The sequence below is a fragment of the Odocoileus virginianus genome, chromosome X (genome assembly GCF_023699985.2).
Source record: "Odocoileus virginianus isolate 20LAN1187 ecotype Illinois chromosome X, Ovbor_1.2, whole genome shotgun sequence".
In the NCBI taxonomy this organism is placed as follows: domain Eukaryota; kingdom Metazoa; phylum Chordata; class Mammalia; order Artiodactyla; family Cervidae; genus Odocoileus; species Odocoileus virginianus.
Genome location: NC_069708.1, coordinates 29,998,154 through 30,024,701, shown reverse-complemented (window position 1 = coordinate 30,024,701; position 26,548 = coordinate 29,998,154). Strand labels below are relative to the sequence as shown.

General features: G+C 38.3%; 2 protein-coding genes across 3 annotated transcripts in view; one reads left to right on the top strand and one right to left on the bottom strand.

Moving 5' to 3' along the window:
- The window catches only part of NEXMIF (neurite extension and migration factor), a 220,017-nt gene that overhangs the window by 45,229 nt on the left and 148,240 nt on the right, over positions 1-26,548 (top strand). The window lies entirely within an intron of this gene.
- Positions 1,601-2,122, bottom strand: LOC110149186 (EP300-interacting inhibitor of differentiation 1-like). The gene has a single exon (XM_020911565.2). The coding sequence runs from the start codon at positions 2,120-2,122 to the stop codon at positions 1,601-1,603; it is 522 nt and encodes a 173-aa protein (XP_020767224.2).

Here is a 26,548-nt window from a genome sequence, read left to right as displayed (position 1 = left end):
ATCCTCGTTAACCAAATTATACATGCTGAGAAGATAGAGACTTTGTTTTGTTTCTTTTGAAACCTTACATGGCAGTAAGCAATGGTGCCTTGATACTTACTGTAGGTGCTAAATGATACATGCCTAGAGATTAACTGAATTGTATTGAAAAACTGAACTATACTTCCATGAAGCTTTCCTTGGTAATGTGAGCAATGATGTCCTTGTTTGTCTAAATGTCTATTTCTCTTTTACCTCTCAAGGTACTATATCACAAGCTGTTTTGAACTATATGTATACATGTATATACTTGAATTTTTTCCCTGAAACCCTAAATCCATAAGGTTAAAAGTCATCTGGAATGAATCTTCATTAAAATTATAAAACTTTTATAACAAATATATATAAATGAAATGGATAGTACCTTTTTAATTAGTTGACATGCCTATAGATCAATATTAATTATTGCCAGAGTATGACAGGCTTAGCATCAGTATTCTTTCTTTCTTTCTTTTTCACATAGAAAAAGAAACTTTTATTATCTTGAATGCTGGTGCATAACCAAAACACAAACTTAATTAGAGTAGGAGACAGAGGGAAACTTCAGATACTGAGGTAGATTTCTGGGCAGATTAAAAACTTTTAAGGGTTGTTCATAGTGTCTTTTTTAGATGTAGGGCTTTCCTTTTACTGGAAAATTTTCACTTAACAGTTTTTACATTATGAAGTTCAACCAGAGTCTTTTGCCTGTAAAGTTAAATGAAAAAAAAAGAGCAAGTGAAACAGAAAATTCTCTAGTATATACTGATGTTTGAAATAGTTTGTGTTCTTTGTACTTTCATGTACATTTTACTGTCTAAATTTGAAACCTTATTAATGGCATCTTAAGTTTTGACTTATAAAAATGTTCAAGGAAATGATTTTTCTTGAATTAAAGATTACAGTAACTTTAAAAATGATCAAGATACATGTACAAACAAAATCTCAGTTGTTCTTGGAAACATTTTAAGATAAAGCACACATGACACACACTTCTTTTGGGACTTTATTATCCTTTGGGATACTGAAGAATACTCAGTAGAAGATTTATTTTACACTAAAAATTTACCCTTTGATAACCACAACTTGGATAGATCACAAAGTTGAATCTTTAAAGTTTTCTCAATATTCTTTCAGTCCAAATATCTCAAAGACATCTCATGTCCTAAGGTGGATAAGTCAGTTACTTTTTCTCATATAATTAATATCAGTGGACTCTTGTACTGGAAGTCTGTCTTGGTCATAACTTATTCTTGCAAAGCCATTCCTTACAGTGAAACATAAAAGATATTTTACCCAATGCAAAGGAATTAATCTGAATAAACAACAACGTCAAAGCCATAAGTGTCTCAGGACATTCTTCAAAACAGGACTCAACAGTACTAAGATACTTTAACAATTTTCTTCCTTTTTCTTAACTGTGCAGTCACTACCTTATTCTACTCTGAAAAAAAAAAAAAAAAAAAAAAATCAAGTTTTTCATTGTCACGGAACTACTTGGAATGAACCCAAAAGACAGTGAAACGCTGAGTCTCTCCTCAAGCAGTGTCCTCCTCTCTTGACAGCATTTAACTATTCTCTCTCAATCAATAATCTCACTACAGCCGAATTCTTTGGTCAGACGATTGACAACCGTAGGTGAAAGAAGCTCTTTGATAAAAACCAATTGATCAAACGGGGTCTTCTCATTATGCATCTGAAACCCGCCATCCAGAGCTGCTTCTCTGGCTGTGGAGGTTCTCAGAAACATCTTGTTGGCTTCTTCAAGGGCCGCCGATACTCTGTAGCCTGCAACACTGAGAGGCTTCTCTTCCTGATAGTCATCGCTCTCGAAATCAGTGCCTGCGATTTCGCCTGGCTGCTCCCCAGGGCTAGGCCGGCAAGCTAGGCCTCGGGGCCTCTGTGGCACCCCCATTGGCTGGGCCGCCTCCTCCTGCATTGGGCCTTCCTCCAGCGGGGCCCCGGCGTGGGAGGGGTTCGGGGATAGCTTCCGGCTTCCGCCGCCTGCCTCCATATGCAGAAGGTCGCTCTCGCCAGGCATCACATCCATCTGCAGGTCGTTGCTCTCCTCATAGAGCTCGGACAGCTTGTTCATTTCAGACATAGTGCAAGCAGCTCAACCTCCCCGCAAGGAGTTCCTTTTCCACCTCTTTATGGTTTTTTTTTTTTAAAATATAAATGAGCATAATCTTGCTTGTGTAATGGAATGGGAATGGAAATTTTATCATTGTTACCCAATTGTTTGATCTCCTTTCAAGTTATTCGCCACAATGGTCTATTATCAAAAAGTATTTTAATGATTTATAAGCTGAACATCCTCCTTTAATTTTGATAAAAGAATTAGATACTATCTGCCTTGCAAAACGATGTTTTGCCCAGTTAATAAAATAATTGAGTTTTTTAGCATCTACACCAATATTTGAATTATTCCTTTATTTAGTGCCTTGGAGATTTTATACCATGGGACTCTGTGCACAGGTAAGAAGTATGCATTTCTTTAGTAAAGATGGGGAAGGGCCCATAGTTCAAGGAGACCTTTTTTTTTTTTTCAGATTCTCAGGCAGTTCAGATTTATGAAAGAATACAGATGGATGTTTAAGATCTTCCATTGGATTCCCTTGAAACTATCATTGCTTCCTTATTCACTGAAAAATCTTCATGATACAGGCCACAGTTTTAAGACCACTGCTCTATAGCATTTAGCACATTCCTGTGTTTCCTGAATATTCAAAAAAAAGTAAACGAGTGCCAACACTAATTAGAACTGTGGAATGGAAGTATTAGTACTAGTGAGTCATAATCATCAAGGTGGGTCAAAGGTACCCCACCTTAATCCCAAGTGAATGAGAGTATCACATGTTTTTAAAGATATCTCTGGATCAAAAATGGCTTGCCTTCTTCCTGTTTTCCATACTTATGCCTAGCATCTTTTATTCTCAAGATAATATCTCATTGAAAGTATATAGTTTTATAGGCTTATCTTTATTGTTTTGAAATGATGACACTCCTAGTTGTACTATCTTTATAGGCAGATGTAACTGAAGATACAATTTGTGCCTATTTGTATATTCAACTAGTATCTCCATTGTCTTGGTAAGCATATTAACAACCACTACTATTTTTTACATATTCAGTTTTTCTAACAAAATCTTCCTTACTAGTTTTTTAGCTATTTTGAACTTTTAATGAGATGTTAATAAGTGTCTTTATTTTTTAATTATTGATCATTATAGTGGGTTAAATGGTAGCAGCCCTCAAGAAGATAATTTATTAATAATACCCTAATCCCCAGAACCTGTTAAAGTTACCTTATTTGAAAAAATGAGTCTTTGTAGATGTAATTAAGTTAAGGATCTCAAAGTGAGGCAATCACCCTGGATTATCTGGGTGGGCCCTAAAGGCCATTACATGTGTACTTACAAGAAAGATGCAAGGGAAGATAGCACAAGCACACAGAAGAAAAGAGACACGTGGAGAAGTTAATGTGAAGATGGAGCAGAGAAAGATGCAGCCATAAGCCAAGGAATGGCATCAGCCTCCAGAAGCTGCAAGGAATGGACTCTCCCCTGGAGCCTCTAAAGAAGAGTGTGCCTTGGTGACACCTTGATTTTAGACTTCTTGAACTGTGAGGGAGTGAATTGCTGTTCTTTTATGCCACTCCTTTTGTGGTAATTTGTTATAGCAGCTACATTAAACTAGTACAATTATTAATGTGGTTCAAGTCCATGGTACTTTGAGTACATGGGACCAATATTAAACATCTGACTTCTTTGCTGACTTGGATTTGGTTTGTTTATCATGGGGGAGTAGGTCATTTGTATTAATTACATTCCAAACCAGTAGTTTCCCTAAAGGTAATTATCAATTTTTAAATAAATAATGACACTTTTTTTTACCACAGGAGAAAAATAAGACATAGAGACTAATCATAACCTTTGAATGTTATTCAGAAGGAAGGGCTTCTGTCTATGGGAATGCAGAATAACATTGTTAAATAAGCAGTCCAGACTTGACATGAGCTGTTATCAGTGACTAAAGGCAAAGAAATAATTCAGCCTTAAAACTGAGCAGTTCAGGTAGAGGAATGGGGAGGTGTTAGTTAAGTCTCTGAGTTGCCTGACCATTCAGTTCACTAAAGAGGCGTTTAATGCATAGGATGAATATATATGCTCAGCAAGTGTCTTATACAAAATATGTACTCTAATTTTAATTTTATACTGTGTTATTTATTACTATTATTATTGTTACTATTTAACTCATAACCTTCAGTTCACATGGATGTCTTTTAAGATCTATGAAGAAGGTGTTAACAGACTGTGCACACTGCCACCTTGAAAAGTGTCCTTGCCAAGAAGCACTTGTAATTGAGGTCAAGAGACAAGATATATGGGCTGTGATTATAAAGTAATCAAGGGGCTTCCTTGGTGATCCAGTGGTTAAGAATCTACCTTGTGGAGTAGAAGGATGTGCACTCATCTTCTCCTGCAAGAGCACCAAAATCACAACTAGCTGTGAAACAACCATTGACAGGAGGATGCAGGAATCCACCAAAAAAAGATACCCCATGTCCAAAGACAAAGAAGAATCTGCAACAAGATGGTTGGAGAGGTGCAAACACGATAAAATCAAATCCCATACCCACCAAGTGAGTGACCCACAATCTAGAGAACAATAATAGCAAAGAAGTTCCCCCACTCCCCCACTGTTGTGAAGATTCTGGGCCTCACATCAGGCTTCCCAGCCTGAGGATCTGGCAAAGGTACTGGGAATTCCCAGAGAATCTGACTTTGCAGGCCAGTGGGATTTGATTTCAGGACTTCCACAGGACTGGGGGAAACAGAGATTCCACTCTAGGAGGGCACAAACAAAACCTTGTGTGCACCAATACATAGGGGAAAGGAGCAGTGACCCCACAGGAGACTGAATGAGACATACCTGCTAGTTTTGGAGGGTCCCCTATGGAGGTGTGGGTTGGCAGTGGCTCCCCACAGGGATGGAGGCCCTGGCAGCAGCAATCCGGGAAGGGGCCCCTGGCATAAGTCCCCTTGGAGGTCTACTATAGAGCCTGTAGACCACAGGGTGGGGACACCTCAGACCAAACAACTAACAGGGAGAGAGCACAACCCCATCCGTCAGCAAATAATTGGATTAAAGGTTTATTGAACACGGCCTTGCCCACCAGAGCAAGACCCAGTTTTTCCCACTATCAGTCCCTCTAATTAGGAAGCTTATAGAAGCCCCTTAGCCTCATGAACTAGAGAGCAGACAGAAGAAGCAAGAAGAAACACAATCCAATAGCAGCTAGAAGGAAAACCACATCACAGAAAGTTAATCAAATGAAAAAGCAGAGGATTTTGTCCCAGATGAAGGGACAAGATAAAACTCTAGAAAAAGAACCAAATGAAATGGAGATAAGCAACTTTCCAGAAAAAAGAATTCATGATAATGATAGTGAAGATGATCCAGGGTCTCAGAAAAAGAATGGAGGCAAACACTGAGAAGATGCAAGAAATGTTTGCCAAAAGACCTAGAGGAACTAAAGAACAAACAAACAGAGATGAGCAATACACTAGAAGGAATCAATAGCAGAATAATTGAGGCAGAAGAATGGACAAGTAACTGGGAGGACAGAATGGTGGAAATCACTGCCACAGAACAGAATATAGATAAAAGAATGAAAAAAAATGAAGATGGCCTGAGAGACCTCTGGGACAACATTAAATGCACCAACATTTGCATTATAGGGGTCCCAGAAGGAGAAGAGAGAGAGAAAGGACCCAAGAAAATGTTTGAAGAGATAATAGCTGAAAACTTCCCTAACATGGGAAAGGAAATAGCGACCTAAGTCCAGGAAGTGCAGAGAGTCCCAGGTAGGCTAAACACTAGGAGAAACACACTATGACATATATTAATCAAACTAACAAAAATTAAAAACCAACATAAAATATTAAAAGCAACGAAGAAAAATGACAAATAACATACAAGAGAACTCCCATAATGTTATCAGCTGATTTCTCAACAGAAACACTACAAGCCAGAAGGGAATGGCAGGATATATTTAAAGAGATGAAAGGGAAGAACTTACAAGCAAGAATACTATTCTCAGCAAGACTCTCATTCAGATTTGACAGAGAAATGAAAAGCTTTATAGACAAGCAAAAGTTAACAGAATTCAGCACCACCAAACAAGCTTTACAACATGTACTCAAGAAACTTCTCCAGGCAGGAAACACAAGAGAAAGAAAAGACCTACACAAAATAAACCCAAAAGAACTAAGAAAATGGTAACAGGAACATATATATGAATAATTACCTTAACTGTAGATGGATTAAATGCACCAACCAAAAGACATAGACTGGCTGGATAAATAGAAGTATGTGCATGTATGCCCATCCGCTTACCGCATCACTCTACTTAACCCCCCAAATTGTATGTAAGTATTCTATATTGTTAGGTTAAACATATTTCCATTATTGCTTGCAGTTATAATTATCTTTTTTGTTGGTCTGGCTATTGATTGTGAAAACTGATAAACATATTTTACTATTGTGATTATGTGATTTTACATATTTTATGTGATTTTACTATTGCAATTATGTAGTTATTAATCACCATTAATTAAGTGAATACACTTAATACCACTGTATCATGATTGGTCAACAGAGGATAATAGATTCTATATCGCTAAAACTACCATTTAACAGAAAAACTTGTAATCACTTTTTAAAATCCAGATGCATAAGAATTTTTATTCATCTTGGAATTTTTTGAAAAATGCAAATAAATGCCCAAGTATTGCTTTCTTCTTCCAAAGCTCCAGATGTGTTTCTAATCACGTTTAAAAACAACTATACTGTATGATGATGTTTTACTTTTATCTAGCTTGTTTCACTTTTTCTATTTCATACTTAGTGCTCCCATTTTATTTAGTTTATGTTTTCCAATTTCTCTGTTTTTGTTGTTGTTTTTTCTCAAGCCTTTATCGAGCACAGTAGAAAAGCTTTTGTGTGTATATGTATGTGTGTATATATATATGTATATATATAATGTATATTATATTTTAGAAAATCTATAAATCTTTGTCTAGTGAAAAAATTTATGACATTTTGATTCCATTTGTTTGACTTAGTATGAATAGAATGTTAGATTTCTAATTTATATTCACTCAACTTTGATATAGTTCCATGTATTTGGGCACCTCGTATTACTGCTAAAAGTCTAGGAAATTGGGCTTCCCTGGTGGCTTAGTGGAGAGGAGTCTGCCTGCCAATGCAGGAGACACAGGTTCGATCCCTGATCTGGGAGGATCCCATGTGCCCTGGAATGACTGAGCCCATGGGCCACAACAATTGAACCTATATTCTAGAGCCCACAAGCCACAACTACTGAGCCCACTGGCCACAACTACTGAAGCCCATGTACTTAGAGCCTGTGCTCCACAACAAGAGAAGCCACAGTGCTGAGAAGCCTTCACACCTCAACTAGAGAGTAGCCCCTACACAGAGAGAACTACAGAAAGCCCATGCACAGCAATGAAGACCCAGAGCAGCCAATTAATTAATTAAAATTGTATAAAAATAAATTAAAAATAACAAAGTATCAGATTGTCATTAAAATATTTTTAAATAATCAATAATTTCTTTAAAAAGTCAACAGTTACATATGTAAATACATATTTCCGCTTTCAAATTGGTCACTTTAGGAAACATTATTCTCAAAAAACTGCCATTGCTTAAGTGTTTTGGGCACTTCTCCCTAGAGATTGTCTCCAGAGCCTGCAGCATGTTGCTTAGAATCTACCCTAAGGTGACAGGCCCTCATCCTTTGACAGTGGAGCAGCTTCATCATTTGGAACCAAGTTCAAGTTTTCTAGGGTGATTTCTTTGAAAGTCATGGTGACTACAGCCATGAAATTAAAAGACACTTGCTCCTTGGAAGGAAAGCTATGACAAATCTAGAAAGTGCACTAAAAAGCAAAGACTTCTCTTTGCCAACCAAGGTCTGTGTAGTCAAAGCTATGGTTTTTCCAGTAGTCGTGTATAGATGTGAGAGTTGTACCATAAAGAAGGCTGAGTGCTGAAGAATTGACACTTTCAAATTGTAGTGCTGGAGGACTTTTGAGAGTCCCCTGAACTGCAAGGAGATCAAACCAGTCAATTCTACAGGAAATCAACCCTGAATATTCATTGGAAGGACTGATGCTGAAGCTGAAGCTCCAATGCTTTGGCCACCTGATGCAAAGAGCTGACCCTTTAAAAACAACCCTGATGCTGGGCAAGATTGAAGGCAAAAGGAGACAGGGATGACAGAGGATGAGACGGTTGGTTGGTATCATTGACACAATTCGCATGAATTTGAGCAAACTTCTGGGGATAGTGAAGGACAGGGAAGACTGGCATGCTATAGTCTGTGGGTTTGCAAAGGGTTGGACATGATTTAGCGACTGAACAACAATGACAATCATGCTATACACATGAAACCAAGTGTATCAACTTGTCTTCCATTAAAAAAAAAAAAAAGAAAAAATGAAGATGGTTTTCCCCTATAAAGCTAGGAGCATAAAGCTAGCAGTTGAAGCAATTGAGGGTGGCTGGGAAAATCTATGGTTTTGGCAAAGTAGAGCCTTTAGCTTTGGGAAAGAGGATGCTAATTACAATGGGTGCTAATTGTTTCTATTTGAAAATTCTCAAAGCAGGATTTCTGAAAACACATTAAGTAAGCCTTAGGTGGATAACTAAATTGCTGTCAGGAAAGAATCTTCTCTACAACTTGTGCAGAAAGATTCAGTTGTGAAATGAAATAAGCTTGATGCCTCCTCTTCTGTTACACTGTTCTTGTTTGTTTAGTCGCGAAGTCGTGTCTGATCCTTTTTGCGACACCTTGTACTATAGCCCGCCAGGCTCCACTGTCCATGGGATTTCCCATGCAAATATACTGGAGTGGGTTGCCATTTCCTTCTCCAGGGAATCTTCCTGTCCTAGGAACTGTACCCCTGTCTCCTGCACTGGCAGGCAGATTCTTTACCACTGAGCCACGTGGGAAGCCCTGTACTGTTCTTGGGAGCTGCTAATTGAAAATGTTTTGAGAAAGAAGGGTTTAGGGGATTTTGTATATAGGTTTTTATTTTCCCTTTGAATTGTTACTGCTTATTTTTAAAGCATATTATGAGTCAGGTTTAAGTAGAAACTCAGTTTTTGTCAGTGGTCAAATATATTGTCCACTTGAATTCAAGAATTTTACATCACAAGTGAGTTTGTATAATGTTGGAATGGCTCTGTATATATTGGAAACAGTAGAACTTAATTCATTTGTTAGCTAGCTAGCCGTGTAGTCCCATATGCTTAGCATCTTCACTTTTCCTTCCTCTCTTGCTGACTATCTCCTTCACTCCTCCACTCCTTCTATATACCTTGAGCTCTTGATCTATATTTGTTGTATACTATAATGTTTGAATCTTTATTGGGGTTTCCAGCACTTACCCCAAACAAGGGGGAGAATGTGATTTATTTGAACAGTGTCTCAATTGAGAATTTGCCCTTTTTGGGGGGGGGGGATGCAGCAATTTTATTTTTTACTTTGATCCTTGTGTATCCTCACAGAGATTCCTGAAGGAGGGAAAAAGGCATAGTATATTCGTGGTAGAACAAGGGGGTATGGCCTCTATTTTATAGCATAGGGAAAATTATGATTGGGTCATCCTTATTTATCATGGCATCTACCTCTCTTAGTAATTCCTCCCCTTCAGCACCAATTACGAAGTCATGCACATAGGAGATATTAATAAGTTAATAAATAAGATCTAATTAATATCTGATTCAGAGATTCTATTTCCTGTAGTCAGGGGGCACTTAATTACTTGATAGTTAACAATAGTTAATAATAGATTATCTTTAATTATCTTTACAAATAATTGCCCTGCTGGTGTTTATTTATTTATTTAGCTACCCCAATTGTTATATCTGTAAATCTCTAACCAATCAGGGCAACCCCTGGCCCATTTAAAGCATTCATATCCAACTGTTTTTTCTGAAAAAAAATGGTGCAGAGTGTATTACTAGATACAGTTAAGGTGGTATCCTAGTCTATTGTGTTTGTATTCCTTCTTATCTCACCTTGTACATAGAAGGCATTCTGAAAATGCTTGTTGAATTATTGAGTTGAATCACAGATCTAATAACTCTCAAATTATTCTCTTGCAAAATATTTTGGAACTTTGATATAGTTACAGTCAAAAGTATAGAGAAGCTATTTTGGTTTAGATGAGTAACCAAGCTTTGTTAGTTCACTTAAAGAGAGATCAGGCAAATCACCTGTGAATGAGAAATTTCCTCAGTCTCTCCTCTCTAGCCCCCCTGTATTAGGTGTTCATGAGGCTCGCCAGGGGAGTTGAGGAGGTTTACTGCAAGCCACTATTCTTTGTTGTCTTGAGGCAAGTGGTGTAGGGAGGAAGGAGACTTAGGAGATGAAGGAAAGTATTGAAAACCCAAAACAGGACCCATAAATTTTGAGGGCTTTCATTAATACTGATGATTTAAAATCCTAGATAGAGCAATTGAAAATGCTACAGAGACAGTTAGAACTGTACTCTGTGGTACTGCCTCAATGGTACTGCCCAAAAAAGAGTCTGGGACTTGGACTGTTCTCACAGATCCCTAGGAGAAGACCCAAAGGGTTATTCTTAACTGGCATTGAATACTTAGTATGTGAAAAGCTCTGTGGGGAATGCAAGATAAATTGCCACCTAGTTGCATCTTGCCACCACCTAGTTTTTAGTCTAATCAGGTTAAGAGAAATAAAGAACAATGCGAGGCAAATTATGTTAACAGTTTTAATGGCACAAAGTGCTAAGAAGAGATGAATGATCTATAATAACTCAGTGAGTGAGATTATCACCGGGTAGGGAATATATATTTACTTTTCCCAGATAATTATTTTTAATGACAACTGGACTAGGAGGAGAGTGAAAAAGTTGGCTTAAAGCTCAATTCAGAAATCTAAATCATGGCATCTGGTCCCATTGCTTCATGGAAAATAGATGGGGAAACAGTGGAAACAGTGTCAGACTTTATTTTTTGGGGCTCCAAAATCACCGCAGATGGTGATTGCAGCCATGAAATTAAAAGACGCTTGCTCTTTGGAAGGAAAGTTATGACCAACCTTGATAGCATATTTAAAAGCAGAGACATTACTTTGCCAGCAAAGGTCCATCTAGTCAAGGCTATGGTTTTTCCAGTACTCATGTATGGATGTGAGAGTTGGACTGTGAAGAAAGCTGAGCACTGAAGAATTGATGCTTTTGAACTGTGGTGTTTGAGAAGACTCCTGAGAGTCCCTCGGCCTGCAAGGAGATCCAATGAGTCCATCCTAAAGGAGATCAATCCTGGGTGTTCATTGGAAGGACTGATGCTGAAGCTGAAACTCCAATACTTTGGCCACCTCATGAAGAGTAGACTCACTGGAAAAGACCCTGATGCTGGGAGGGATTGGGGGCAGGAGGAGAAGGGGACGACAGAGGATGAGATAGCTGGATGGCATCACTGACTCGATGGACATGAGTTTGAGTAAACTCCAGTAGTTAGTGATGGACAGGGAGGCCTGGCGTGCTGCGATTCATGGGGTCGCAAAGAGTCGGACACGACTGAGTGACTGAACTGAACTGATCTGAAATGATGGTAGGTCAGCTGATAAAGAATCCACTTGCAATGCCAGAGACCCCAGTTCGATACCTGGGTGGGGAAGATCCCGTGGAGAAAGGGATAGGCTACCCACTCCAATATTCTTGGGCTTCCCTGGTGGTTTAGACAGTAAAGAATCTGCCTGCAGTGTGGGAGACCTGGGTTTGAATCTGGGTTGGGAAGATCCCCTGGAGGAGGACATGGCAACCCACTCCAGTATTCTTGCCTAGAGAATCCCCATGGACAGAGGAGCCTGACAGGCTACAGTCCATGGGGTCGCAAAGAGTCGGACATGACTGAGCGACTGAGCACAGCCCAGCACAGCATGGTAGGATGCAGTTTATTGGCGAGAACTCTTCAATTTCAGCATGACTGAGAGCTTAAGGCAGAGCTTAAAAATCCAACAGTTTAAAGAAAAGTTAGGATCCTGAAGCAGAACAAAAGTGCACACTGTCTAGAGCATTCAAAGTACACCCACGCATTTTTGCCATGTGTTGTTAATAGCATCTATCCAAGAAACAGCCTATTGGCAAATTGGCTGTTGGGCATGACCATTTCAGATATAGAGAAAGCATCATTGGGAGCATAGTAATATGTTAATCAAAAGATATTATTACATGTTTTCAAAACTTACTTTGGAAAACAAATTTAAGGTAAAATTACTCCACTTTGATTCTGTTGTTTTAAACAAATTTTATATTTAAATTAATATATCTAGTATCATAAGGGTTTCCTTTATAAAATTGCTTTTAAATTTAAAAATTCTTAATTAATTAATTAAATTATTTATTTCTTTGCTTTTCCCATGTTTAATCTGGTTAGTTATCACTCAGTTTGTAGGGACTATGTTCCTCCATATACAGGTTTTAACACATTGTGCATACACATGCATCTATATCAAAACATCAGGGCTTTCTGGGTTCCACTTTTCATTATTTTTAATTAAAATTTATACTTACTCATATTCCAGTTTATTCTGGACTGAAACTAATTTTTTATAGGGCCGAGGCTTGTAAATCCATGGTATTTGCTTCTTGGGACCTGCTTTGATTACTTCTTCCATCTACAGTGATTACTACTGTCTTCTTTTTCACCAGTTATTTGGAAACACACACACATATACATATACATACACATACATATTTATAGACTATATCTGTGTGCTATGCCATTTAAATAAGAAATCGCTGTGGCTTTCCATAAGCTCAGAATTTTTTTTTTTCCTTTCAGTGTCTCACTTAAGCATTTTATTATGTTCCCAATGAAGATTTCCCTTCCACTTATAAAAAATTAAGTGGATAGTCACATATAATCCTTGTCCTCATGGATGACTACTCTGGTAACCTGACCCTTTCATTTTCAGACCTGCACTGTTACTCTTGGTTTGTTTTCTTCACAGTTGTTCACAGTCCTTCTCCGGTGTTTGCATTTTTACCTTTATAGATGGAAGAGTACTTTTTAAAAAAATGCACAGGTGGTAAGAAGAAAGAGGGCAGGAAAAGACAGTGAAGAAATTCTTCTTCTGTTCATTATCTTTCTGATGCATTGGCTGAACTGTGCAATGTGAGAAAAGCAGGAAACAGAACAATTATATAGTCTGTTTGTATAAGGATGTAATTAATATGTATTAATACTTCCCTCTTAGGTAGCCAAAATGAGAATCTGGTCAGTGTAAGGGAGATTAAAAAAACAGTTCTTGTGTTTGCTGGCATATAGGACTATTGGAATGTGTAGAAGATTGGGTGGAAATTAATTTCTGTCCTGTCTAAAACTATCATGTGTGCCTTTTCTAGATAATTGTGCAAGGTGGATTCTCAGTATGTGTAGGTGTGGTAAATCATGAGCTGTTTTAATTTTAGATACATAGGAGAAATCATGGCCCCTAATGGGGATTGTTGGCTATTAACTCCATTAGCACTGATAAGGAAAGAGAAGATTAGAAGGGGAAAAATTTCAGGGGCTGTGGTAAAGATGAGATTTTCCACTTCTTTGTAAGGTTAGGATGACAAGAACCTTAATGTAACACTGTTTTCCTACAGTGGTTGCCCTAAGTGACTTCAGCTTAATTTATCATGTCTTGCCTGGTAGGCAAGAAAATCACTAAAATCGGGAGTAATAATAACCAATTTTATCTGTGAGATGGAGGGTATTACTATAATTTAAAGTCTGCTATTTTGGAGAAGAAATCATATGTCAATAAATGAGAAACTGACCTGAAATTGCACAGCAAGTTAGTAGCATTAATTTTATAATAATACCAATCTAGACTTCCATTTCCTTTCCTACTCTTTCTTTAAACATATTTTTTGGCTATGCTATGCTGCTTATGGGATCTTAGTTCCCCAACCAGGGATTGAATCTGGGCCATTGGAGTGAAAGTATGGAGTCCTAACCGCTCGAGTGCCAGGGAATTCCCTCCTTTCCTACTCTTGAAAGCCTAGAGTAGGTTAGTTATATGGTCAATTATGTGGTTATCAGCATAACTGTTTTAACTTCTACTGGATACCTGGAGCACAGCAACAGAATAGGAGTCTGAAATGATGTAGTACTTGGAAATTTACATGGTGCATACTGTATTCCTACAACAATTCTGTCATCTCTTTCAATATAGTACCTCAAATAACTTTCACTGCAATTTAAGCTCCATTTTCTTTTTCTGCCCTCATTGGAAATTACTAGATACTCACACTTCTCCTCCTCCTTTTATCTCCTCCAAAACAGATTAAAAACCTTTTCTATTAAAGAATGATTTTCCTTTCTACAAACACACCCCCCTTCTTTCTCTACTCTACAACATTCTCTTTTGCAAGCTGAAAGATGCAAGTAAGTTAAACCTGTCTCCAACCCTTGTTTTCATCATTTTCTTTGTGGTTTTTTTTTTTCTGTAATCTTGTCTTCTCACTAAAAATGTAGTAGGGAACATACTATTTTCTTCCCTATGTAATTAAGAAACTACATGCATCAATTGTATGGGATATCTCTTTGTTTTAATCTGCCTTTTGTGTCATCTACCCATGAAGGAAACAAGACAAAATGACTTGGGAATGATTTTCTTTCCCTTGGGGGTGGAGTGTGGTGGAGAGGAATCTGTTTTAATATATTTCAAGCCTGTATCCAGTGGTGTGTTGGAACTGACTTGAATCAGCTCTTGACAACCAGTTGTGCACATTGCTTCCTAGTTCCAATCTTATGTTCAGTGACAAGTTCATGTATAGTGATTGGTAGCTTGAAATTAGCTAGAGTGGAGGTATTTGTTCCATGGAAATCAGCAAAGGCAACAAATTAGTCCTCCTCACACCTAAAAATGGTAGTTAAACATTAACCAATGTATGACTACCTGTTTCATAATCATTCTTTTTTTTTTAATTTTAAATTTTTTTGGAGGCTAATTACTTTACAATATTGTATTGGTTTTGCCATACATTGACATGAATCCACCACAGATGTACATGTGTTCCCCATCCTGAACCCCCCTCCCACCTCCCTCCCCATCCCATCCCTCTGGGTCATCCCAGTGCACCAGCCTGGAGCACCCTGTCTCATGCATCGAACCTGGACTGGCGATCCATTTCACATATGATAAAATACATGTCTCAATGCCATTCTCCCAAACCGTCCCACCCTCACCCTCTCCCACAGAGTCCAAAAGACTGTTCTATACATCTGTGTCCCTTTTGCTGTCTCACATACAGGGTTATTGTTACCATCTTTCTAAATTCCATATATATGCATTAGTATACTGTATTGGTGTTTTTCTTTCTGGCTTACTTCACTCTGGATAATGGGCTCCAGTTTCATCCACCTCATTAGAACTGATTCAAATGCATTCTTTTTAATGGCTGAGTAATATTCTATTGTGTATATGTACTACCGCTTTCTTATCCATTCATCTGCTGATGGGCATCTAGGTTGCTTCCATATCCTGGCTATTATAAACAGTGCTGTGATGAACATTGGTGTACATGTGTCTCTTTCAGTTCTGGTTTCCTCGGTGTGTATGCCCAGCAGTGGATTGCTGGGTCATATGGCAGTTCTATTTCCAGTTTTTTAAGGAATCTCCATACTGTTCTCCATAGTGGCTGTACTAGTTTGCATACCCACCAACAGTGTAAGAGGGTTCCCTTTACTCCATACCCTCTCCCGCATTTATTGCTTGTAGACTTTGGATAGCAGCCATCCTGACTGGTGTCAAATGGTACCTCATTGTGGTTTTGATTTGCATTTCTCTAATAATGAGTGCTGTTGAGCATCTTTTCATGTGTTTGTTAGCCATCTGTATGTCTTCTTTGGAGAAATGTCTGTTTAGATCTTTGGCCCATTTTTTGGTTGTGGTTTATTTTTCTGGAATTGAGCTGCAGGAGTTGCTTGTATATTTTTGAGATTAATTCTTTGTCAGTTGCTTCATTTGCTATTATTTTCTCCCATTCTGAAGGCTGTCTTTTCACCTTGCTTATAGTTTCCTTTGTTGTGCAAAAGCTTTTAATTTTAGTTAACTCCCATTTATTTTTGTTTTTATTTCCAATATTCTGGGAGGTGGGTTATAGAGGATCCTGCTGTGATTTATGTTGGAGAGTGTTTTGCCTATGTTTTCCTCTAGGAGTTTTATAGTTTCTGGCCTTACGTTTAGATCTTTAATCCATTTTGAGTTTATTTTTGTATATGATGTTACAAAGTGTTCCAGTTTCATTTTTTACAAGTGGCTGACCAGTTTTCCCAGCACCACTTGTTAAAGAGATTGTCTTTTCTCCATTGTATATTCTTGCTTCCTTTGTCGAAGATAAGGTGACCATGGATGTGTGGATTTATCTGTGGGCTTTCTATTTTGTTCCATTGATCTATATTTCTGTCTTTGTGCCAGTATCATACTCTCTTGATGACTGTGGTTTTGTAGTAGAGCCTGAAGTCAGGCAGGTTGATTCCTCCAGTTCCACTCTTCTTTTCAAGATTGCTTTGGCTATTCAAGTTTTTTTGTATTTCCATAAAAATTGTGAAATTATTTGTTCTAGTTCTGTGAAAAATACCATTGGTAGCTTGATAGGTATTGCATTGAATCTATAGATTGCTTTGGGTCATATACTCATTTTCACTATATTGATTCTTTCAATCCATGAACACGGAATATTCCTCCATCTATTTGTGTCCTCTTTGATTTCTTTCACCAGTGTTTATAGATTTCTATATATAGGTCTTTTGTTTCTTTAGGTAGATATATTCCTAAGTATTTTATTCTTTTCATTGAAATGGTGAATGGAATTGTTTGCTTAATTTCTCTTTCTGTTTTCTCATTGTTAGTGTATAGGAATAAAAGTGATTTCTGTGTGTTGATTTTATATCCTGCAACTTCACTATTTTCATTAATTAGCTCTAGTAATTTTCTGGTGGAGTCTTTAGGGTTTTCTATGTAGAGGATCATGTCATCTGCAAACAGTAAGAGTTTTACTTCTTCTTTTCCTATCTGGATTCCTTTTATTTCTTTTTCTGCTCTGATTGCTGTGGCCAACACTTCCAAAACTATGTTGAATAGTAGTCGTGAGAGTGCGCGCTCTTGTCTTGTTCCTGACTTTAGGGGAAATGCTTTCAATTTTTCACCATTGAGAATAACGTTTGCTGTGGGTTTGTTGTATTTAGCTTTTATTATGTTGAGGTATGTTCCTTCTATTCCTGCTTTCTGGAGGGTTTTTATCATAAATGAATGTTGAATTTTGTCAAAGGCTTTTTCTGCATCTAATGAGATAATCATATGGTTTTTATTTTTCAATTTGTTAATGTGGTGTATTACATTGATTGATTTGCGGATATTGAAGAATCCTTGCATCCCTGGGATAAAGCCCACTTGGTCATGATGTATGATTTTTTAATATGTTGTTGGATTCTGTGTGCTAGAATTTTGTTAAGGATTTTTGCATCTATGTTCATCAGTGATATTGGCCTGTAGTTTTCTTTCTTTCTTTCTTTTTTTTTTTTGTGGCATCTTTGTCAGGTTTTGGTATTAGGGTGATGGTGGCCTCATAGAATGAGTTTGCAAGTTTACCTTCCTCTGCAATTTCCTGGAAGAGTTTGAGTAAGATAGGTGTTAACTCTTCTCTAAATTTTTGGCAGAATTCAGCTGTGAAGCCGTCTGGTCCTGGGCTTTTGTTTGCTGGAAGATTTCTGATTACAGTTTCAATTTCCATGCTTGCGATGGGTCTGTTAAGATTTTCCATTTCTTCTTGGTTCAGTTTTGGAAAGTTGTACTTTTCTAAGACTTTGTCCATTTCTTCCAAGTTGTCCATTTTATTGGCATATAGTTGCTGATAGTAGTCTCTTATGAGCCTTTGTATTTCTATGTTGTCTGTTGTGATCTCTCCATTTTCATTTCTAATTTTGTTGATTTGCTTTTTCTCCCTTTGTTTCTTGATGAGTCTGGCTAATGGTTTGTCAATTTTATTTATCTTCTCAAAGAACCAGCTTTTGGCTTTCTTGATTTTTGCTATGGTCTCTTTTGTTTCTTTTGCATTTATTTCTGCCCTAATTTTAAAGATTTCTTTCCTTCTACTAACCCTGGGGCTCTTCATTTCTTCCTTCTCTAGTTGTTATAGGTGTAGAGTTAGGTTATTTATTTGATTTTTTTTCTTGTTTCTTGAGGTAAGCCTGTATTGCTATGAACCTTCCCCTTAGCACTGCTTTTACAGTTTCCCATAGGTTTTGGGTTGTTATCTTTTCATTTTCATTCATTTCTATGCATATTTTGATTTCTTTTTTGAGTTCTTCTGTGACTTGTTCGTTATTCAGCAGCGTGTTGTTCAGCCTCCATATGTTGAAATTGTTAATAGTTTTTCTCCTGTATTTGACATCTAATCTTACTGCATTGTGGTCAGAAAAAATGCTTGGAATGATTTCAATTTTTTAAAAATTTACCAAGGCTAAATTTATGGCCCAGGATATGATCTATCCTGGAGAAGGTTCCATGTGCACTTGAGAAAAAGGTGAAATTCATTGTTTTGGGCTGAAATGTCCTATAGATATCAATTAGGTCTAACTCGTCTATTGTATCATTTGAAGTTTGTGTTTCCTTGTTAATTCTCTGTTTGGTTGATCTATCCATAGGTGTCAGTGGGGTATTAAAGTCTCCCACTATTATTGTGTTATTATTAATTTCCCCTTTCATACTTGTTAGCATTTGTCTTACATATTGCGGTGTTCCTATGTTGGGTGCATATATATTTATAATTGTTATATCTTCTTCTTGGATTGATCCTTTGATCATTATGTAGTGTCCTTCTTTGTCTCTTTTCACAGCCTTTATTTCAAAGTCTATTTTATCTGATATGAGCATTGCGACTCCTGCTTTCTTTTGGTCTCTATTTGCATGGAATATCTTTTTCCAGCCCTTCACTTTCAGCCTGTATGTGTCCCTTGTTTCGAGGTGGGTCTCTTGTAGACAACATATATAGGGATCTTGTTTTTGTATCCATTCAGCCAGTCTTTGTGTTTTGGTTGTTGCATTCAACCCGTTTACATTTAAGGTAATTATTGATAAGTATGATCCCGTTGCCATTTACTTTGTTGTTTTGGGTTTGAGTTTATACACCCTTTTTGTGTTTCCTGTCTAGAGAAGATTCTTTAGCATTTGTTGGAGAGCTGGTTTGGTGGTGCTGAATTCTCTCAGCTTTTGCTTGTCTGTAAAGCTTTTGAATTCTCCTTCATATTTGGATGAGATCTTTGCTGGGTACAGTAATCTGGGCTGTAGGTTATTTTATTTCATCACTTTAAGTATGTCTTGCCATTCCCTTCTGGCCTGAAGAGTTTCTATTGAAAGATCAGCTGTTATCCTTATGGGAATTCCCTTGTGTGTTATTTGTTGTTTTGCCCTTGCTGCTTTTAATATTTGTTCTTTGTGCTTGATCTTTTTAATTTGATTAATATATGTCTTGGGGTGTTTTGCCTTGGGTTTATCCTGTTTGGAACTCTCTGGGTTTCTTGGACTTGGGTGACTATTTCCTTCCCCATTTTAAGGGTGTTTTCAGCTATTATCTCCTCAAGTATTTTCTCATGGCCTTTCTTTTTGTCTTCTTCTTCTGGGACTCCTAGGATTCTAATGTTAGGGCATTTAACATTGTCCCAGAGGTCTCTGCAGTTGTCCTCACTCTTTTACTTCTTCTTTTTTCCTCTGTGCTTTATTTATTTCTACCATTCTATCTTCTACCTCACTTATCCTATCTTCTGCCTCTGTTATTCTACTGTTGGTTCCCTCCAGAGTGTTTTTGATCTCATTTATTGCATTATTCATTATATATTGACTCTTTTATTTCTTCTAGGTCCTTGTTAAACATTTCTTGCATCTTCTCGATCTTTGTCTCCAGGCTATTTATCTGTAACTCCATTTTGTTTTCAAGATTTTGGATCATTTTCATTATCATTATTCAGAATTCTTTATCAGGTAGATTCCCCATCTCTTCCTCTTTTGTTTGGTTTGGTGGGCATTTATCCTGTTCCTTTACCTACTGAGTATTTCTCTGCCTTTTCATCTTGTTTATATTGCTGTGTTTGGGGTGGCCTTTTCATGTTCTGGCAGTTTGTGGTTCCTCTTTATTGTGGAGGTTCCTCAGTGTGGGTGGGGTTGGGCGGGTGGCTTGTCGAGGTTTCCTGGTTAGGGGAACTTGTGTCGGTGTTCTGCTGGATGGAGCTGGATTTCCTTTCTCTGGAGTGCACTGAAGTGTCCAGTAATGAGTTTTGAGATGTCAATAGATTTAATGTGACTTTGGGCAGCCTATGGATTGAAGCTCAGGGCTATGTTCCTGTGTTACTGGAGAATTTGCACAGTATGTCTTTCTCTGGAACTTGTTGGCCCTTAGGTGGTGTTTGGTTTCAGTGTAGGTATGAAGGCGTTTGATGAGCTCCTATCGATTAATGTTCCCTGGAGTCAGGAGTTCTCTGGTGTTCTCAGGATTTTGATTTAAGCCTCTTGCCTCTGGTTTTTAGTCTTATTCTTACAGTAGCCTCAAGACTTCTCCATCTATGCAGCACTGATGATAAAACATCTAGGTTAATAATGTAAAGTTTTTCCACAGTGAGGGACACCCAGAGAGGTATACAGAGTTATATGGAGAAGAGAAGAGGAAGGAGGGAGAAGAAAGAGGAATCAAAAGGGGAGAGAGCAAGCTAGCCAGTAATCACTTCCCTGTGTGCTCTCCACAGTCTGGATCCCTCAGAGATGTTCACAGAGTTACACAGAGAAGAGAAGAGGGAGGAAGAGACAGAAGTGGCCAGGAGGATAAAAGGGGAAATCAAAAGGAGAGAGACTGATCCAGCCAATAATCAGTTCCCTAAGTGTTCTCCACAGCCTGGGACACACGAAGAGATTTACAGAGTTGGGTAGAAAAGAGAAGGGGGAGGGAGGAGATAGAGGCGACCTGGTGGATAAAAAGGAGATTCCAAAGAGGGAGAAAGCAATCCAGCCAGTAATCTCACTCCCAGGTAAAAATGGGTACTGAAGATTGGGTTCTTAAAGGTACAAAATTGATAACAAATATCAAAAATCAAAGATTAAAAATCTAGAGTAGAGGTTAGATTATCAAAAATACATTATTAAAGAAAAAAAACAAAGTCATGAAAATTATTTTATATATATATATATATATAAGTTTGCTTTAAAAATAGGGTCTTTTTGTGAAGTAATAGTAGGTTATAAAAATGAAAATTAAAGGAGTAATAGAGGACTATGTTGTGAACAGTGTGGGGTCAGTTCATTTTCAGATAGTAACTTGATCCAGCTTACACTTCTCGGGATCTATAGGCCCATTCCTATGTAGTTGATGCTAACTGCAGGGTTTTAATCTATTGCACCTGTCACTTCCAAAGTGGTTCCCTCTGTTTATTTTAGCTTGTTTGCTGGCTTCTTCGGTATTTAATTTCCGCCCTGACACAAGGGGGCGGTGGTGGTCACTTTTTTTTAGGCTCACTTGTTCAGCCGTGCTGTGGGAAGGGAGGAACACTGCAAACAAATATCACTGACGTCTGTGGGTAGTGCTCCCAGTGTCTCCGCCACACTGGGTTTGCCCCCACTCACGGTGTGTGTGCTTTCCCAGTCTACACTGCTCCGGCTCTAGGTTGCTCTACCGGGAACTGTTTGAGTCGGGCCCTGGGTTGAGTGCACTTCCCAGGTCTAAGCCACTCAAATTCAGGTTCTCAGGTACTCCACAAAGGCACAGACTTGATTGGGTCTGCGTTTTGTGCCCTTTCCCGGTCCGAGCAGCTCAGGTGACCAGGTGCTTGGTGAGTGTAGTCTCCCCATTTGGGGCTGTGACTTATCACCTCCCCCATCCCTGCTGCTTGGTTTTCTGGGTGTACAGCAGGCGCGCCTTCTCAGGTGTGCCGTATGTCTCCTCTGGGGAGCTGATCTCTGGCTGTGACCCTCCCGGCAGATGTCGACCATCCAGAATCCCAGGGAGTCTTGGTTAGCAACGAAGCCTGCTTGCGGTTTGGTAGATGATGCCTCTCTGGGGCCGCGGTTGCCCCCTTCTGGCTCTAGCTGCCCTTGCCTACCTGTCTCTGGCGGGGGATGGGCCAGTCCACAGCTGGCTAGCTCTGATCAGTCCTTTGTTCTGTGAGCGGGCCTGGCAGTGTCTTGAAAGTGAAAGTGAAGTTGTTTAGTCGTGTCTGACTCTTTGCCACCCCATGGACTGTAGCATACCAGGCTCCTCTGTCCATGGGATTTTCCAGGCAAGGGTACTGGAGTGGGTTGCCATTTCCTTCTCCAGACGATCTTCCCAACCCAGGGATCGAACCTGAGTCTCCCACATTGCAGGGAGACACTTTACCGTCTGAGCCACCAGGGAAGGGCTTTTCGAAGGATAGCTATCTGACAGTCTGGATTACTATCTCTAGTTAGTTCCCTCAGATTGCCCTCGGGGCATTCAGGCCCGGTCCTTACCCTAAGCAGTGCAGCCCAAGCCTCCCTGTCCAGTCCTCTCTTGCTAGTGGTGGATCCAAGCGTCTGTGCTGCTTCTCCGCTAGGAGTTGCCTTTAAGCACGTAATCTGTGGGGTTTAATTATTTATTTATTTTTCCTCCCGGTTATGTTGTCCTCTGAGGTTCCAAGGCTCGCCACAGATTTGTTGTTGAGAGTGTTTCCTAGTGTTTGGAAACTTCTCTCTTTTTTAAGAGTCCTTTCCTGGGACAGATCTCCATCCCTCCCTCTTTTGTCGCTCTTTTTATATTTTATATTTTTTTCCTACCTCCTTTTGAAGACAATGGGCTGCCTTTCTGGGTGCCTGATGTCCTCTGCCAGCATTCAGAAGTTGTTCTGTGGAATTTGCTCAGCGTTCAAATGTTCTTTTGATGAATTTGTGGGGGAGAAAGTGGTCTCCCCATCCTATTCCTCTGCCATCTTAGGACTGCCCCTTCATAATCATTCTTGATTAAAAAGTTTATCAAAGTACCTGTCTGCCTCTAGTACTTTGTGAGCACGGTTAAAAAAAGTAGTTACTGGAAGCCACATATCATTATCTGTATATCTGCCTATCTATTTGCATATTTGAGTCTGGAAGATATAAAACCAAGCCTAAGAAATCAGGCAAGTAAGAATTATAATGTGAGTGGGAAAGATCATCTACAACTCTGACACTATATCTTTAAAACTACATTAGTAGTTTCGGTGGACCTAGGATAGCTGCTGTTTAATTGAGCAGATAGGTATTAGATACCGAGAATGAGTTAGATGTTTATAAGAGCCTTTTTAAGGTAAATGATCCATTTGAGGTGCTCCATATTTGGATACAAAAATAATATTGGAAAGAATGAAACTGATTCTATTTTGACAGTATTTGTCTTCAAATTACAAATTATATATGACAGGCAAATATGTCCAGAACACATTCTTATTCTGATGTTTGTATTATTGTGTCTCTAACATAAACAGCTCCTCTGCAAGCAATTTCAGGTTGCAACAGTATTCTTCAGAGCAAATATATTTTTCTTCAAGTTTTATTGAGATATAATTGACATTTAACTCAACATTCAAGAAACTAAGATCATGGCATGCAATCCCATTACTTCATGGCAACTAGATGGGAAAACAATGGAAACAGTGTGAGGCTTTATTTTCTTGGGTTCCAAAATCACTTCAGATGGTGACTGCAGCCATGAAATTAAAAGATGCTTCCTCCTTGGAAGAAAAGCTATGACCAACCTAAGCAGCATATTAAAAAGAAGAGACATTACTTTGCCAACAAAGGTGTGTCCAGTCAAAACTATGGTTTTTCCAGTGGTCATGTATGGATGTGAGAGTTGGACTATAAAGAAAGCTGAGTGCTGAAAAATTGATGCTTTTGAACTGTGGTGTTGGAGAAGACTCTTGAGAGTCCCTTGGACTGCAAGGAGATCCGAACAGTCCATCCTAAAGGAAATCGGTCCTGAATATTTATTGGAAGGACTGATGCTGAAGCTGAAACTCCAATACTTTGGCCACCTGATGTAAAGAGCTGACTCATTGGAAAAGACCCTGGTGCTGGGAAAGATTGAAGGCAGGAGGAGAGGGGACAACAGAGGATGAGATGGTTGGATGGCATCACTGATTCGATGGACATGAGTTTGAGCAATATCCAGGAGTTGGTGAGGGACAGGGAAGCCAAGCCTGGCATGCTGCAGTCCATGGGGTTGCAAGGAGTCAGACACGACTGAGCGACTGATCTGCACTGAATGTTATATATAAGTTTGAGGTGTACCATGTGATGATTTGATAGATAGATGTATATATTGCAAAATGATTGCTGCCATAAGGTTAATTAACACATCCATCACCTCACATAATTATCATTTCTTTTATGTGATGAGAACATTTAAGATCTATTCTTTTAGCAACTTTCAAGTGTATAATACAGTATCATTAACTATAATCACTATGCTGTACATTAGATTTTTAGAAGTTTTCATCTTATAACATTAAGTTTGTAACTTTGATCAACATCTCCCCGTTTTCTCTACCCAGATTCCTGACAACCATCATTCTACTCTCTAATTCTATGAGTTCGACTTTTTCAGTTTCCAGATATAAGTGCCTCATGAAACCTACAAAAGGACAAACTCAGTTTAAAATTTAGAACAAGTCAAGGTAAATATCACAAATAATTTAAATGTTCTTCATGTTGCATGATGGCCAGTTAAAAAATAAAGAAGAAAGGAGAAGGAGAGAAAGAAGATGATGTTGGATGAGGAATGATGGGAGTATTTGAAGAAAAAGCAGAATAGGGTTCTTAAAAGAAGCTGTTGTTTTCTAACAAAGCATAGAGATTAAAGTTGCCTTTTCAGCTGTATATTGGACTTCCCTAGTGGCTCAGACGGTAAAGTGTCTGTCTACAATGTGGGAGACCTGGGTTCGATCCTTGGGTCGGGAATATTCCCTGGAGAAGGAAACGGCAACCCACTCCAGTACTCTTGCCTAGAAAATCCCATGGATGAAGGAGCCTGGTGCCCATGGGGTTGCAAAGAGTCGGACACAACTGAGCGACTCACATACATACATTTCTACTGTGTAACATCACCTAAGACTAAAGAAATCAGGGCTATTATTATTAAGAAAGTGGAGTTATAGAAAAGACTAGAGGAGTAAGGTTGTTTACCCTAAAGAAAGAGAAGACTGGGAAGAGGTGGCATGATTTCTGTATTTATATATATCAAAGGCTTGAAAGACAGAGAAATTAGATGTCTATGATATGGCCAAAGCTATGGGGAAAGAAAGTTTGTCTCAACATACATGAGCATGGAATTTGATAACTACTTTCAGAAGATAGTGAGCATACTCTTCAATGGAAGTACTTGAGCATCAGATAGGGCTGTAATTCAGGTAGACTGTTAAGGTTTACCTGACCAGCAGTATATGGACTGTTAAAGGAATCTGGTGTATTTTCTTTCACTATTCATAAAAGTTGGCGTGGGAAGTTTTTATTGTCTTGCTTTAGCCTTCTGGAATGTGGACCATGATATATAAACTGTGTGATGACTAGTGTAATGTGGGGCTTCTTTAGTAGGAACTGATAGTTTAAGACCAACCATAGCCTTGATGGTACATTAATCTTCCATTCTTTTGAGTCTGTTTGTAATGGCTAAAGACTAAGAATAAAAATATCAAATTGATGTATTGAATTACTGTTTAGCTTTATATTCCAAACAGCAATTATTTGTTTCACTGAGGGCTTTGCCTAGATTAGAAACCTAACTAAATAAAATATCTCTGAATCTCTCAAGTTCTTTTATTTCACAACAGTGAATAAAATATACTTTCATATTCTAATGGTACAAGTGAAGACAGAATAGGGTGAATAAGAATAATTTAGGTGGATAAATCAGATTTCAAATTGGGCTCTAAAGTGTATTAAAATGCATCGTGTAAGAGGTCTACATACAAAAATATATTTTAATATCTTAATGCTTACAGATTTAATTATATTATCATTTAAGTTGTTGGGAGAGTTTAATAGGTCACAGTAGGTGCTATGCTATGTCAAATTCATTTTCATACCAAGTCCTCAACTGCTGGAGAAAAGGAGTTACTTGGATATTTTGCTGTCACCCCTTCATATAAAAGTAAACAATTTCAGGGTTAGGGACAACTCATTCAGGAATTTATGTTTACTGATGAGGTTTTAAAGAAAGTCATACCAAGTGGAGAGGAACACACTTAAAGTGCTTTTATCTTTAAGTGTAGAGTGTTTGCTTATTCATTATATATTAATTATAAATAGAATAAATCATTTGGGAATTAAAAAGGAGGAATGCATCTTTTCCAATCTATAAAGGAAGAGGCTGAATAATTAGCTACAAAAGCCAATATTTTAATTTCCTCTAATATTGATGGTTCTTGAATTTCTTAAAAAAAG